This window comes from Callorhinchus milii, unplaced genomic scaffold, assembly GCF_018977255.1.
Source record: "Callorhinchus milii isolate IMCB2004 unplaced genomic scaffold, IMCB_Cmil_1.0 Scaffold7, whole genome shotgun sequence".
In the NCBI taxonomy this organism is placed as follows: domain Eukaryota; kingdom Metazoa; phylum Chordata; class Chondrichthyes; order Chimaeriformes; family Callorhinchidae; genus Callorhinchus; species Callorhinchus milii.
In genome coordinates, this window is record NW_024704748.1 from 25,908,640 (window position 1) to 25,925,461 (window position 16,822).

The 16,822-nt window shown below is 42.0% G+C and overlaps 1 protein-coding gene across 1 annotated transcript in view; it reads right to left on the reverse strand.

Moving 5' to 3' along the window:
- Nucleotides 1–16,822, reverse strand: part of LOC103186576 (G protein-coupled receptor kinase 5) — a 110,463-nt gene that overhangs the window by 42,274 nt on the left and 51,367 nt on the right. The window contains exon 3 of the mRNA XM_042336600.1: nucleotides 9,599–9,711. Within this exon, the coding sequence (XP_042192534.1) occupies nucleotides 9,599–9,711 (113 nt within the window). The remainder of the gene's footprint in view (nucleotides 1–9,598; nucleotides 9,712–16,822) is intronic.

The window sequence follows — 16,822 nt, forward strand, 5'->3', positions numbered from 1 at the left end:
CTGCAAGCCAGTTTGATCGAGGGAATGTGCCATGCAACTGGATACATGCTGACGAAACACAAACAGAGATTTCACCCACACGTAAATTTGGACGAGTTCCACATCTATTCAGTCTCGCAGATTTGCCAAACACCATTCAGCAGAATTTGCACCAACCTGACCAAAAACACTCATTATTGGAAACGCCAGTAATATAATCACAAGAGGGCTTTGCATAAAGAAGGTCCTTTTGGCCCATTTGATCTCATCCTTCCAGAATGCCCACCCTACTGTCTTCCCATCACAGCATCAAACTATTTCTTAAAAGAATGAGTCAACTACCATTCCCGGCAATCTGTTCCAGTCGTTGATTAGCCTGTGGGTAAAGACGTCACTCCTCGTGTCTGTCCTGAAATTGCCCTCAGCAACTTTAAACCTATGTTCTGGTTTACTTTTTCAATAACTTCCTCTCTAGATGTCTCCTTACAATATTGAAGAGTCCCGTGCAATCATTGCTTATTGCTCTGACACTGGAGATCATCCTCGCTGCTCTCCTCTGCCTCTCGACATCTTCCTTATGTCGCGGTGAACAGAACTCTATCCACTTCTCTAGGTGTGGCCCCGCAACTTTTAAACTCAGAGATAACAGTGTGCTACTAACTGTGCCAGGCTGACGCACAACAGATCTTTCTCACTGAGCAGTTTTTTTTAAACAAAGAAAACCCTTAGCTCATAAAAGGTGCTTTTTATTGCTTTTACACGCAAACCTCCTTCGATCTGTCAATCATCTTTTAACTATTGTTATTGTAACTTAGCGTGGAATCAAACAGACGAACAAATCAAAAAGTTTCCCCAATCCTCTACCAATACTATTGAAATGAGCAGCGCTCAGTGGCAGATAACACCGCTAGGAAAGAGAACGCAATCGCAAAGACATTCCTTTTTTGATCGCGTTTACGGTCACCTCTCCCCTCCCTCTCCTCCTGGCTCGTTGTCAGGCTCCGTCACTGTGAAGCGTACCCCCCCCACCCCGTGAAGAGCGGGGAATAAACACAAGTTGTTGTCATTGGTCACCGAACTTCAGTTGGGTAGCATTTGTGCCTCTTGAGTTAGAAGATCGTGGCTTCGTAGGGACCTCGAACACACAGTTTAGGCTGACATTCCAATACAGCGCTGCGACTGGCACGTAAAAATGACCGCCTGCAGTTACAGGACCTTGCTGAACACAGAGTCTACCAGAGAAAAAAATCCCCATCTCCCTCCCCACCCCCCGAATAATTTTTACGAATGTCAACGGCAACAGAAGAGGTCAAGCACATAAACAAAGCAATCAGTTGCATAGTACAACTGGGAAACACAAATGCCTTTCGACTCAACAAGCCGGAAATCATTTGTGTTCACTGCAGCTTGGCAAATATTTTCCTTTGCCGGCGCTTAAACTTGACTTTTTTTTAATAATAAAAAGCACAAAATTAAATTATTGCAATTTTTTTACTCCCTGGAGCAGCAGACTGCAGGGCAGCAATGGACAAAACATCTGTTAGTTAGGTTTAAGCGCAAACCATACACAGCTAATAGGTTCCCCATACTGACAGACTTTTCTTCTTAAAAAATAACCTTCAAGATCCATATAAAAATTTCATGTCTGTGAGCGATGGGAGTAAAACGTAGCACAGATGTGTGTATGGCATATGGTGAGCGCCCAGAACAATACAACTTCCAGTTTTGCAGTTAATCAGCACCTTGGGACGTTCTCCTGACGGGAAAGGCGCTCTATAAATGTAATTTTGGAGTTGTTGTTGTAATTGACTTAATTGTTTGCTCTCATCAAAGTGAGAGCTGCTTGTGTTAACTTTAACATCAGGGAGCCCGGCTAAACAACAGTTGTTTTCAGACAATGTCCCTCGTGGGTTAAATGCCCAACCTCCTCAAGTTAGCATAGATTTTGATTTAGTGCTGAGTTATGTAAGGTTCTGCCCAATAAGACTTGGGTTGAGACCTCACCTTCTCACCCCCGAAAACTCAATTTACATAAATTCCTTAAACATTCAGCAGAAAGGAAACCCCAAATTCTATCAGTGTGGATTTAGTTCAACCCAGGATTCAGGAGACGATAATAATAATAATAATAATAATCCTTGCATTTGATATAGCGCTTTTCACGTCTTCTAGACATCCCAAAGCGCTTCACAGAATATACTGTAAAGTGAATTGACTGTATATTTGTGGGCGAACGCGGCAGCCAATTGCGCACAGCAATGTCCCACAAACAGTCGTGGATTGAAAAGATGAAAGATCATAAGAATTCTCCCTCCCTCCCTTCCCCTCACAAAGAAAACTACTGACTAAATGGAACGGACTCCCATAAAAGCAGTTACAGCTGAGCCGATTAACTCTTCAAGATGCGCTGTATGGATACATTTCATAGTAAATAATAATAATTCTTCCTTTTGATTCAACACTTTATCCCGTTGAAAAGACTCATAAAGTGCTTCAGGATTCTGCTGCAGACTCTAGCGACTGTATGTGTAGGCAACTAATTCGCATACATCGATGTCCCACAAACAGCCAGGAATTGAAGGGACTCGTTCTCTTTCCCTGGGGAGTTCTTGGGCAGGACTCTGGGNAAAAAAACTCTTCTTCCTTTGAATAGTGTGGTGAACAGTCAGATGGGAATCTGATTTAACAACTCGTCATAAGAACCGCAGCTCTGACAATGCAGCATTCCCCCAACGCTTGGCTACTGACTCAAAGTCCAGACATGGGACTTGAACCCATAATCTAACTCAGAGGCGAGAATGCTACTGACCGAGCCAGAGTGACGCCTTCAGGAACAAGAGTAATCGACTGTTTCAGGAGATACGTGATTAAAAAGAGTCAAAATTCACAGTTGTGTGCAATAGAGTGAGTGGCCTATTCTGCCCTGATCAGTGAGTTGGCCTCGTTGGAAAGTTTGGGAACTTAGCCACTGTTGGGATTCGTAGAAAACTAAAAAAAAATGCACAAGGCAAGTGAAACAAAAACCCCCCACAAACTTGGTGAATTTAACAAAATGCCTCTCAACAATTAGCCCAAAAGGCTAAGTTTACATCAGCAGCAACACTGCTAAAGACCATTAGCGCTGCGATCGTGGTGTTAATGGGATTCAGCAATGCAATGGCACCTTATTTCAACATGAACAGGTTTTCAGCGACGGAGGTGGCAACAATGAAGTAACCATTAACGGAATATCTAAAGTGCCTCTACTTACTAACTTTGTTTGGCAACGCACAATCCTTGGCCCAGTGTCACCAGTAACTCATTTTGAGATGCGTAGTGATGGCGCCATGTTGCCATCGGCAATAAATATTAAGAAGAAGAAGAAAAAAAAGAAATCTGCTGACCCTAGACAGGGCGCTCGATTCACACGGTCACTGTGCCATTTGCCGTTCATCTCTTCTCAGTTGCTGTGATTGGGGGGGGGGGGGAGAAAAGAGTAGTAGCTCTAAAATCCTCTGCTGCGATCGATTTGTCTTTGTGTTATGTTGTAATTTTACCAGCGCCAGTGAAACAACAACAACTTGCACTTATATAGCCCCCCCCCCACGCAGGGTAGCATCTCGGGGCGCTTAACAGTGGCGGAGCCTGACTCCGAGCTGGGGGGAGGGGGGAGGTGGCCGTAAGCACGGTCGAAGAGGAGAGTTTTCAGGTGGGACTTGAAAAAGGGGAGAGAGGGGGCAAGGCGGAGGGAGAGTGTTCCAGAGTTTTGGGGCGCAGCGGCTGAAAGCGCGACCTCCGATGGTGGGGCGGAGGGTGCGCGGGACGAGCAGGAGCCGGTGCCAGTCGACCGGAGGCACCGGGTGGGGGATTGGGGGAGTGAGGAGGTCGGTGAGGGAGGGAGAATCAATGGACGGTCACCTACAGGAAGGGATGAAGCACTTTCAGACTCTCGGAAACATGATAAGGTGCTATATCAAATGCAAGGATTATTATTATTATTATTAAATCCGAGGGTAAGACAAGCAGCACCTGATTACTTGCGGCTGCTTATATAAACTTGTGTTTAGGAGTCAGGTTGCGGGGTGATCTGATTGAGGTTTTTAAAATAATAGAGATTCAACAGCGTAAATAAAGAGAAACTATTTCCTCTGGTGGATGGGAGAATCCAGAACAAGGGGGGCATCATCTTAAAAATTAGAGCTGGGCCATTTAGGAGTGGAATCAGGAGGCAGTTTAGGAGGCAAAAGGGTAGTGGAAATCTAGAACCCTCTCTCTCCACCCCCCCCCCCCCCAAAGGCTGTGGATCATGGCTGGATCCATTCAGATTTTCAAGACTGAAGTGGATAGATATTTGTTAGGTCAGGGTATCAAGGGATAATGGCGGATAATTGGAGTTGAGGTACAGATCAGCCATGATCTTATACAATGGTGCAACAGGCTTGAGGGGGAGGCGAAATCTAGTCCTTGTCACTTTCTCTCCTCCCTCTCCACTCCCTCCTATTATCTTTACAAGATCACAAGCTTCAGCTGAAGAAAGCCCTTTGGCGTATTTGACGTAATTCTTCCAGAAAACCCAACTTGCAGCATGTCCCAACACAGCATCCAGAGAAGCTAGATATCTCAGCGGGGACCTTATAATGGAGTTTACGTTTTTATACAGGATCAAAAAAGCTAAACCCAGAACAATACTTTAGGATGCATTTTGGACTATAAAATGGACCTTTTACCGAAGGGCCTTGTTCATCCAAACCTCTTTCATGATCTTGTGAAGTGAAGCAAAGAACAAAACTCTACAAATAGATATGAAATATATATATATACACACACTCTATATAATAATAAATTATGTTTACTATATGCACATTATACATATAATAATCCCTGCATTTGATATAGCCCTTTATCACGCCTTTGAGACGTCTAAAAGCGCTTCACAGAATATACGGTGAAGTGAACTGTCTCTATATTTCATGGGCGAAACGTGGCAGCCAATTGCGTCCCACTGCACACACAATGTATATGGGGAAGGAAATTTTAAGCACAGAAGAACATCTTCAGTCCATTAGAGCCCTGAAAAACACGCAACAGTATTACCAGGGAGAAGGAAGCTCAGGTCTCAAGTGTCCCTTACACAAGTTTCTTAACTGAATTACAGAAAAGCACTGCCAGCTGCTCATTTGCTATTTCACCGAGCCGCCCCTCCTTTTAAAATGCTTTTCAAGACAAAACAAAGTGCCCAAACTGGTCACCGAGTCCCAGTCGCAGATCTATCCAAGCAGGTTTTAAAACATTTTTGGCTGGGGAACCCTCAGGGGAATAGAAACTGCATAATCGGCGTGCACAGTAAATATTGTGAAAACACTAATATATATGTCAGTGATTCGCGACGTTCAACTGCGCCTCAGGATTTTTAAAAATTCATGAAGATTTCAATACTTACCGGTAATTGGACACTCTCAATTAAGTCGAGGCCGCTATTGTCTCGCAGTATTCTGCAGACGCAGCAACAATCCCGGGATTGAGATTTTTTTTTAATGAAATTGCGCTCGCCGCGATCCATTACAGCGCTGACTAATTTATGTTCACGTTTGAGCTGATCTGACACATTTTCTATTACGCTGTCTTTCCGAGTGGCGTTCATTCTTTATTTATACAAGCATCTACGAGTGTGTATGTGTGTGTGTATGTGTCTGTCTATATGTGTGTGTGTGTGTGTGACTGTGTGTGTGTCTGAGAGAGAGTGTGCCGGGGGTAATAATCCCTTAAAAAATAAATGTGGTCACTCCATCCACGACTGTTTGTGGGACGCTGCTGTGCGCAATTGGTTGCCATGTTTCACCCCCAAATATACAGCCAATTCTCTTTACGGTGTATTCTGTGAAGCGCTTTGAGACGTCTCGAAGACGCAATAAAGCGCTTTCTCAAAGACAAGGATTATTATTATTTTTATCATCAGATTTTATTTCTGCCCCTTGAAATCTAGATCTTTAGGACCCTGAAATCCAGGCAAACATTCCCCCTATACCTCCAGAAAGCTTTGCTCTGTCTCCGTTCATTTGAAATGGGAAATGCGCACTTGAGGGAAACTGACCTTTATGTCCGTTTGGGCTAATTTTTTTCTTGGCGAAAAAAAAAAAACGATTAGCATCAACTGGTTTATGCATGCAGGAATAATCCATTGTTTCTCCCCATCACCACCCCCACCCGCCCCCCAAAAGAAAATTAATTTGAGTCAAAACAATGCTCGCAGGCATTCCACAGGAAACTGCAAATATGAATAACCTCTGCTGACTCACTTTTCCATTTGAGGTCAGTACCGGCTTACATAATTTTAGGAGCTGCCATCTATTTACTCATTCATAATTCATCTGGGATATTAAGGCATCGCTCTTAAAGGGAAAGCGCTGAGGTGGACCAATCTCGCAACTGTTCCCTCTTTTATCTCTAACCAGAGAGCGAGCTTGAAAACGTTGCATCCTAGGTTGTGTCTGCTGCCAGAATTGCCGTACATTAATTTGAAAGGCTCTTTGATTGAAAATAAGATACTTAAAAGTGCATTTAAAAAGTCTGTACTGCAGGGCATATTATTACAGTGTCTGCTAGCAATTTTCTGAGTCTGGTTACCTTATCTCATCGACACGTCAATGTATTTTTGCTTAAGGATTTAACACAATTCCGAAGTGCCCTGCAATTCAAAACGAGCAATGAAGGCAACGGGTTTCTGTTAAACCCTTGCAATTTGCAATACATTTCGGAGGAATTGCTCTCTTCTTCCCAATCCTACCTTTTCTTTTCTTTTTAAAATAGTTAGCGTAGTTCAGGACTTCCCAAAGGCCAACCCCTTGGGACGTCCTCCCAATGTGAAAGGCGCTATAACAAATGTAATTTGCTGCTGTTGTTGTAGTTGCTACTCGGTCTCAGCTTCTCGTTATGCCAATTACAGTAAGAAAGGAAACCAGTCCAGACTACAAAGGGGGGAAAACCTTCTTTGAAGTAAGATAAAAACATAATGGGGTCAATGCAAAAGGAAGCCATTTGATTGTTCTTTAGCATTAGCGGAATGAACTATGAGGATCAACAAGATATGCTAAGCCTCTCTAACCCCAAAAGTCTCAGAAGTGGATTTATGGAGAGTATATTTACAATACCACAACTCTCAATGCAATCAGGGCAAATGGGCCCATTTATCTTCTTCGCATTCCAGCAGTGTGTCTGGATAGTTTCGAATCAAATCCAAATCTGATGCAATAAATGGTTTTATATGAAAAGCATTTTCCAATTGGAGTTACTGGCGACGTTTCATTACAAGTAAGAGCCAAGTCGGTCTAAACGCGCTTTCCTGCAGAGGTGCTCAGCATTGCTGATAAAGAGTGAATTCTTAACTTTTATTTTTAAGACTATTCTTCATTGATCTGATAAACGGTCCATTAGGTATCAGTGAGTTCAATTATTTTAGTGCAGTCCCATCGCATTGCAATACTCCTACAGTGCGGGTTGAGTTATAAGGCTCTCGTGAATGGATTTCAATTGTTCCTTTGATCTTTGAATACCAAACTCTCAGTGCCAATGGGAGGATGGATTTGTAGAAACTTTTTTTTTGCCATTGTAACTCTTTAGGTGTCAAGCAGGTCTGAAAATTCAAATGTTCTTAGCTTTAAAGGCCACTGTTTTTTTGAAAACTCTTAAACTTATTCTTAATTTAAGAGCTCCGAGACTGTACTTACGTGAAGGGCGCTATATAAAGGCAAGTCGGTTTGTTGTTAATTTGTAAGTACTCCTTTCTGAGTACAGCAGAAAACCGGCTTCCAAATTGAGACTGTACTTCAGAATTTTCCAAAAATGTTGCACCATCTTAAAATTTTAAGGCAATCACGGGAGAGGTTGGATGAAGAAGGATATTCTTCGGCCCATCTGATCTCATCTATCCCATCAGCGTGTCACACTGTTCTTCAAATGAATATCTGACAACGTGTTCCGGTCGTTAATTACCCTCCGCCTAAAGAAACATTCTCTTGCATCTGTCCTGAAACTGCTTTTTGCAACCCTAAGCCTAAGCTGTTCTGCGTCAGAACATTCAAAAGCACTGTTCTGGGCTTACTTTCTCAAACCCATTTAAAACTTTACACAAAGCCTTTATTATGGTCCCCTCAGAGACCTCTCCTTTCGAGACTGAAGAGCATTAGCTTGTCTAATCATTGCTCGTAGCTCATTCCTCCACACAGGGGTTCAACCAAGTTGCTCTCTTCTGCACTGCCTTTTTATGCTGCAGCAGCAACCAGAACTGTACACAGTACTTACTCCAGGTACAGACTGACCGAATCACTGTGCAGCATCACTATGACCCTGCAGCATCTGAACTCAACCGATTTGGCAATAAAGTCAAGCCCTGCTTTTTGTGCCTCGCACTGTTTCTACATAGTGAGCAGATGAGTCAACTGACATTCCCCAGTCTTGTTTAGCTTCTCCCACCCATCCGCCAGCAAGCTCAATTCCACCCGTGTAGTACATGTGTCTCCTATCTTTACTCCCGAAATGCAGTAGCTTGCATTTATCAGCATTGGTCTTAAGGCGAAGGTCATGAGAAATATCGGACTTCTGGCTCTCAATTGATTAATCCAGGCCCACCTTTAAGGTTAGGACTCAAGACAGCACCAACTCAACTAAATGGGCATCTCAGCTAAACCTCCTACTCCGCTGCCATGGAAACCTACGTTTTTTTGGAAGAAAAACTCGTCTGCGCGGGTGCACAGGCAATCCAAGTTTTTCGTAAAGTCTTGGTACTAAATCCGTCCGGGCCCAACTCGAAACGCTCAGCCCATTTTACAGCATGAACAAAGCTTTGGAGACGAGAGAAAAAAAATCAAAGGATCCAACACGTAAAAGCAGTCACCTGTAAAGTAGGCTAATCTGGATAGCCATTGTACATTTCCAGTAGGTCTGAAGCAAATATTATAATTTGGAGGCGGAAAGTCAGACTACTAGCTTTCTCAGTGGCTTTTAATATTAAGCAGCCTGTCCTACAAAAGATATTCAATCCTTGCTCTTGTATTTTTTATATCCTGACAGCTTCGTTAACAATCTATCTCAGGTTCACTGACTGCCCAGCGCCTTGGGATGTGCTCCTGACATAAAAAGGCTCTATACAAATGTAAGTTGTTGTTGTTGTTGTTATTGTTTCCCAAAGATGGCAGCTTTTCAGTGTACTGCTCGTTTATTAGGCTTCGATTGCGAAAGCCGACCAGATGGAATTTCCTTTAATAGATAAAAATTCGTCACGACTTGTTTCGACAAGGTTCACTGCTGTGGCCTGATGCAAGAGCCAAAGAAGAAGCCCATTATCTTCCAACAATGCGGCAAGGCGAAGCAGGAGTCCCTGATGTATCCCCTCGATCATCATTTTTCCACAGTTTTACTTTTCGCAATTAGTTTAATGCAACGGCCATGTTTTTATGAACCAGTGACTCTGATTCCCCACCCACCAGATCTGCTTGTCTCGTTGGCTCTGTGTCACACAATCTTGTCAAACGAGGGGGGTGGGGGTGTGGGGGGATGGATTTTACTAGGTCTGGACCATGTCCCGGACACCACAAACAGATATCGACACCTTCATTTGCTAGTAAAGTCCAGACCATCAACTTACCACTAAGTCGAGAAAGTTTATGTAGTGCTCAAATTCAGTTTGGGTTTCACAGAATTGCCGGAAAAGGAGTCTTCCAATTGGCAGCTTCTCGCAAAGGTTGAAATAGTCTCGGTCTGCAGAGAGAGAGAGAGAGAGAGAGAGAGAACATTATTCCCTTCAACGTTGCTCCCAACATGTGCTTAAAAAATGCATTCATTCTATGTTTCGCTAACTCAGTGTATTTGTCAAAGTTGAAGAAAAGCAGAGTTGAATGGTGCCACTTATTCTGTGGATTCTGTGGAAACAATAGAGCTAAAGGGCCGTAAATCATTAAACAGTAGCATCTGGAAAGGGATATTGAAAATCAAATCAACGGTTGAAGCACAAATAAATCTTCTCCTCCTCATTAATGTTAATCATTGGAGGTGTTTCCATCCAAAATGTTGACAGCACGTCAAAATTGGGATGGACAGCTTCTCCACACGCTTATCTTAGCGACTTATGACACCTGAGAAGCAGTCAGTTATTTCTTAATTCATTATTATTAGTAGTTATCAAAATGGGTTGCAATCAGCTTCAAAATGTAGCTGAGTTACAGTTAATAGGAAGCGCACAGTCAAAGTCACTATTGGTTGATTCACACACATCCACCTACTTCTTGCCTGCCTCCACCAGGATACTACTGCTGTCAACATACACTACAGTTACCACATTCCTCCTTGCAAAGTATCAGCCTGATACTCTGCACCGCGACACCAATTTATCACTCGAGTTTTGTAACCCAAATCTTGGCAATTTACATATTGAGCTAAATGTCAGTTCTTCATAATAATAATCCTTGCATTTGATATAGCGCCTTATCACCTCTTCCAGATGTCTCAAAGCGCTTCACAGGATATACTGTAAAGTTGAATTGATTGTATATTTTGTGGGCAAAACACACCAGGCAATTGCACACAGCAGCGTCCCACAAATAGTCGTGGATTGAGTAACCAAATTATTATTATTATTTTTTTGAAGGGATTATTACCCCCTGAAAAGTGATCCGCCAATTGACTAACAGCCAGGTTCCTACTTACTGCTAGATAAACAAAGGCATGTGGAGTAAGAAACTTGCCCAACTTAAGCCTAGAGTTTGCAGGCCAGAGACGATGGGTAGATATTTCACCTGCGCCTCTAATAAATAGATTTACTCTATCAACATTTCAGAGTCAGCAGAACCTGTCTGTTACTTTGACATCCGTTTTCTGGAGGCTCTTAGTAGAGCTTATAGAAAACCAACGTCAAACTTAACAACTAGACTTAAGAAATTCTAGACGCTCTGAAATGTTACACTAATGGAGTACATTTAAGCTCAGCTAGAATTGCTAATGCTTTCAAATTTGCTTAACCAACAGATAAAAGATTCAAATTATAAGATGACATTCCAGCCTACGGTGATGCATATGGATGCAAGGTCAGAGGTGCCGTCCTCCAGATGAGACGTTAAACTGAGGAGCTGATAAGGTGTTCAGGTTAAAGATCCCACCCCACTGTTGGAAAAGAGTTCCAGGAAAAAGGTGTTCGTTCATTTCATTCCCATTTGTGAGACACTGCTGTGCACAAATTGTTTTCAGCGCCTTCCGACGTGAAAGGCGCTGTATTACATGGAATTTGTTGTTCTTGGCGCATTCGCCCACAAATACACAGTCACTACACTTCACAGCAACATCTTTGGGAGCACTTTGGGACGCTTTTGACAACATCCATCTCAAATACAAGTAATGATATTATCATATAATGACGAAGTACAATCAAACTACTGTATTCACCACCTTACGTTTCGCCCACAAATATACAGCCAATTCACTTTACAGTCTATTCTGTGAAGCGCTTTGAGATGTCGCGAAGACGTGAAAAGCGCTATTATCAATGCAAGGATTATTATTATATTATTATTATATATTATATTATTATTATTACTAATGGTGCATCTAAACAGGCAGATTAAGGCAGGCGATGGAGTTGAGAGTTTTATGTAAGCTCTTTCACTGGGAGCCTGATTTAGTCAGGTGGTTGCAGGTTACAAAACTACTTGCATCTCCAAACCAGAGACTTAAATAACCATTCCGGTGAACATCACAAAACCATGCTATTTGGGCAAATTCTGATCTTTGTCTCACGACTCTAAAATGGTGTCCTTGAACGTAATACACCAGAAAAAGAATATAAACGGCATGGGATCAAACGCGAAGAGCGAGTGAAGGTTTTGGCCTCGAAGTGCATTAAGACTTTAGTGCATTATTGACATTTGGTTTTTCTTGTCTGTTGAACTTTGAAGTTTCTGTGGTTCTACCAAAAAAACAACTGAGAGGAGTTCCAGACTTTCGGGAACTTTAGATATCTTTCGTGACCACATGCTAAGCAAAAGTTATGAACGACGTACAATATGTTCATCAGCACGACCAATGCCCTCTACAGTTTCAGAAAGATGTAATGCAAAAGTTTTTTTGTTCAAATAAAATGGGTGTTATTATCTTTCATATCCTTCAATTAAAGTAAAATCTCACCTGTCTCGATGCACTCTATTAAGGTAGCACTGTGTTTGCCTAGAAATACACACTCACTCCAATTTACAGTATATCCTGTGACAATCCTCCCAATACGAAAGACGTTATAACCAAATGTAAGGAATATTATTTCAGAGCATCCAGAAATTGGCAAATTGTTGAATTCAGTCTTTGCTTTGAAGCCGGTCTTCTGTAGTCCTTACAGAAAACCAACTTCAAAATTAAGGCTGCAATTAACAGTCTGAAATGTTCTGTTACACTGACAGAGTAAATTTAAACGAAGGTGGAATTTTACCCCTATCATTATGTTCGTATGCTAGAACATGCTTTTATGCTAGAAAATAATATTTGGGGATAGATACGGTATATAGTTTGGGACACGACATGTCAAGCAACTGCCAGGACGGTGAAAGGTGAACCAGATGGACCTCGGTCTTCTTTCACCAGCAAATTCTTATGTTCATTGGTAATGCTTTATGTTCTGCTCATGAGCAGTCAGACCGGACAGTGAGGTCATGTGGAAGGTTTGCTCGGTGTGCGACAGATCACAAGATCCACGCTCAAAGTGCAGCTTTGAGTGCGTTTTGGCCAAACTCGCAGCATCTGAAAGATATCATCGAGTGGAGCTTGGGCTGAACATCAAGCTCTTGGCTGGCAGGAAGGATGTTTTCAGAAAGGAGGAGTGGGTCATAAATTTACCACGAGTCACAACGCAATGCCAACTGGGCCCATGAAGATGTCTTTCATCACCTTTCACTGTTGAAGACGGAAAGGCTTCTATACACGGAGAGAATGGGGCAGAAAGTAGCACTTTGTGACTATATCCTCCTCCATTAACCCTGTCCGAGACTCTCGCTGCTCACTATTGCCTCCAGTTTTCATTTCCTAATCCCGTTTGACTCTTTTTCTTAGTTGCTCGGATTTACACTGGCCCCAAAATTGCCCTTTTAAGTATAACCTGCATCCACAGCCTAAATACACTGACAGCAATTAAGCCACCCAAGGTTTAAATTTTGCACTCCGCACGTACATATTAAAACAAGCAGCTCCTTAGAAAGTAAAACATTGTTTAGTTTTGAAGATAGTGTTGTTAAACAATTTTTGTTCGGTATAATGGTGCCATAACAACAGGATGTAGCCAGAGACAGCTGGAACAAGAACAGATGGGATAGCGAACATAGGTTGGGAAACACAGTACCATTGGGAGAAATGTGCAAACTCACTTTTTTTATAGAGAGAAGAGCATAACTTTGTACAGTATCGGATTAAACAGTTCACAGTTGACTGTCAGAACAAAGCACTCTGTATTTGGAATACTAAACAAAGCTCAACTTCAATAGCTCGGGAAGATTTCTACGCTGATCCGATGACTGTTAGCCCGGAAATGCATTCCCCTTTTTTGAGTTTTTTTTAAAAAACAAAAAACTCCTCGAGTGTCTTCCTTCTTAGCCGATCGCATCTTCCGTTCCAACGTTTGATCCAACACTTGTCAATTGTTGCTCTTGTCAAGAGTACAGGAAACACAACGCACTTGACCCAATTATTGTGAATAGCTTGAGAAACAAGAGTAAAACATTCAAACCAGCCTGCTAGGTGACCACAAAATCAGGATACCATTTATTTTAATAATAATTACTTTATTTCTTCATTATGTCTTCAAGACGTTTTAGACATTGAAATGGTATCACGAGTTTTTGGTCACCCTGTAAAATAAGCGACACACCGTCACAATACCAAGAGGCAAATACGTCAGATGAAACATCTTTGGGTGGTTTTTAATGTAGATTATTGCTGGGCAATCAGATTTTTCCACTCCGGTGTGAGCACCAAGCACTTCCAGATATAGTAATAATAATCCTTGCATTTGATATAGTGCCTTATCACTTTGAGATGTCTCAAAGGGCTTCACAGAATATACTGTAAAGTGAATTAACTGTAGATTTTATGGAAGAAATGAGCATTAATTAATGCCAAATTACAGGTTGTTCTGTGCTACAAATCGATAACCTCAAAAGAAACGGGCTGAAAGTGTGGAGTCATTTTACTTGGTACGCTGAAAACTAATAGAAAAACTTTCACTCTCGCAGAGTCGACAACATTAAACCCAGAACCCACCAAGTCACTGTAAAAACTGGTTTATATGGTGTACTGTTTTTCATTTCCCGAAAGCGCAGTTGGAACACTTAAAAAAGATGTTTAATTATAAACATCTCTACTACAGGTGGAGTCCTGTAGCTCAGTGGTTAGAGCACTCGCCTCACAAAGCGAGAGTACCTGGGTTTGATTCCTGCCAGGGCAACACATCGTGCAAGTTTCCTTACTCCACACGCCTCTGTTTACCGGCAGTGAATAGGAACCCGGTTGTTAGTCGAATAGCGGGTGGTTTTTCTGAGGGTAATAATCCCTCCCCCTAAAAAATAATAATAATTTGGTCACTCAATCCACGGCTGTTTGTGGGACGCTGCTGCGCACAATTGGCTGCCGCGTTTCGCCCACAAAATATACAGTCAATTCACTCTACAGTATACACGGTGAAGCACTTTGAGATGTTTCGAAGACGTGATAGGGCACTGTATCAAATGCAAGGATTATTATTATTTATTAAGTGGAAATTTAGCATTTACCATTTAATGACCACAGAGCGGTTGCCAAAGTCAATATTTCCCTCCTCTACTCCTGTGCGCAGGACTTAATTCAAATGCTGGAATTGAAGTCTGCCCCCACCCCTCAGTCGCATTTGTTTTATGTGGAAAATATTGCCCAGGTAGTGATGGAGGTGGCACCACATGTGGGTTTTGTGACATACAAGAGGCCTAAGTTTCCATACATCCTATATCTCGGACCTGCATGCAAACTAAGAGAAACAAGCTGGTTTCATCACTTTCACTTGCATGGACTCCAGAAACCAAAACTCCAGAGTGTGATTGCTACAATCAGTGTAGAGGAGAGCAATGAGGATGGTCCCTGGTGTTTTAGAGGCTTGATTTAAGAGGAGCGATGAGATAATTTAGGATTCTTTAACCTTGATAAGAGTTATCTCAGTGGGAATTGTTACAGAGGCTTATAAAGCAAGTCCATGAAAGTCACAAAATAAAAACCAGGTCATTCTTCAGGATGATTTTTGCGGTCTATTCTGACAACAAAAATAAACCGGAGAGAAACTGAGTCACGAAAACGAGTGAGGGAAAAAAGTAAATTTCGGAATGTGTGTGCACCATCACGGACGCTACACAAAAAATCCCCAGCGAATTCTGTTTAGATAAAAGAAATTCAGGTGAAAATCGTGCGCTGGTGGACATTCATCAAAAAAAAAGATATTTTTGGGTGAAAAAAAATTGATCGATAAAACTCCCATTATTTTTATTATACTGGGCCTCAGCTGTAATGACGTTAGAAGGAATTGAAAATTAAAGCCAGGAGAATTGAGATGTCTTGATGACGTGATAAGGTGCAACATCAAACTGAAGGATTATTATCTATTTATAACTACTTTCAGATATGCTATGGCAGGAAGACAAAGGTACAAAGTTCGGGTCACGAAGAGCAATTTCAGAACCAGGAAGTATTTCTTCACACACAGGGCAATTAGCAACTCAAAGGCATTAGCAGGAAGCTTTACTGTGGCTTATTTAATGTTTGATGCTGTCAAAGGAACTCGGGAAGATGGCTTTTCTGAAAGGATGAGACTGAATGGGCCAAAGGTCCTTATTCACCTGAACCACTTTTGTGGAGTCATTCCACTTTGCTTCACTTTATTCTGAGATATCCTGCGTTTAGAGAGTTGCATTTTAATTTACTTTCAGAGTCATTTAAGGTCTCGTTTAATAAAGCACCACAATACAGTTTGAAATACAAGCAAGACTCCAGATAGGAAAGGGTACAAACTCTCACTTGAAAGGAGACTCCGGAAAACTGCATGCAATAGATTACTGTAGAACATTACAGTAAGAACAAAGTCTATATTAGTATTGCTGGAACTGAAGCGACTTTGCTCCTGGTGTGACGTGGATCTCTGGGTGGTGGAGTGAGTACAGCAGTTGAAATTTAGGTCGATATATGTTTTGGTAAATGTGTTCGAACTTACACTAGCGATGAACCAAATGGCCTTCTCCTATGCCATAAAAACATTCTACGAACCCAGAAAACTTGAACTGTAAATCCCTCGTGGGAATCCAATACAACGGTCAGATTTTTGATCAATTACATGTGCTTCGCTCAGAAACTTGCTGAAGCATTCTGGAATGCAATCAAGATGAGAGTTCGCAGAGGAGGATCCAATGGGTGGGGACACATTCAAGGCGCAAATGGATTCACCCTTAGAACATGAGGAAGGTTACCAATCTAACTAACCTTGCTGGCATGACAGAGGCTGGACACAGTCATCTAATTGGTGCCAAGTCCAAACCCCTTTCAACTTTCACGTTGAACAAATAGGATAGGAGTCCAGGCTGAGGGAACCTCACGCTGTTTATCTGTCACACAAGTCTCGTTGCTGCAGTGTTTTTTGTGAAACACATTCCAGAACAATGAAGCTTTGATGTCACTGGTGCACATTACAGAGAACGTAGCCAACCGACTCTCGTCATCAACCAAGAACAGACTCTCAGTTCAGAAATTGCTAATAAAAAAAAACTTTCTTCCACTGCCAACCTTAACTACTAAATAAATAGAATGAGCCAGGATTTCAGACAGAGCC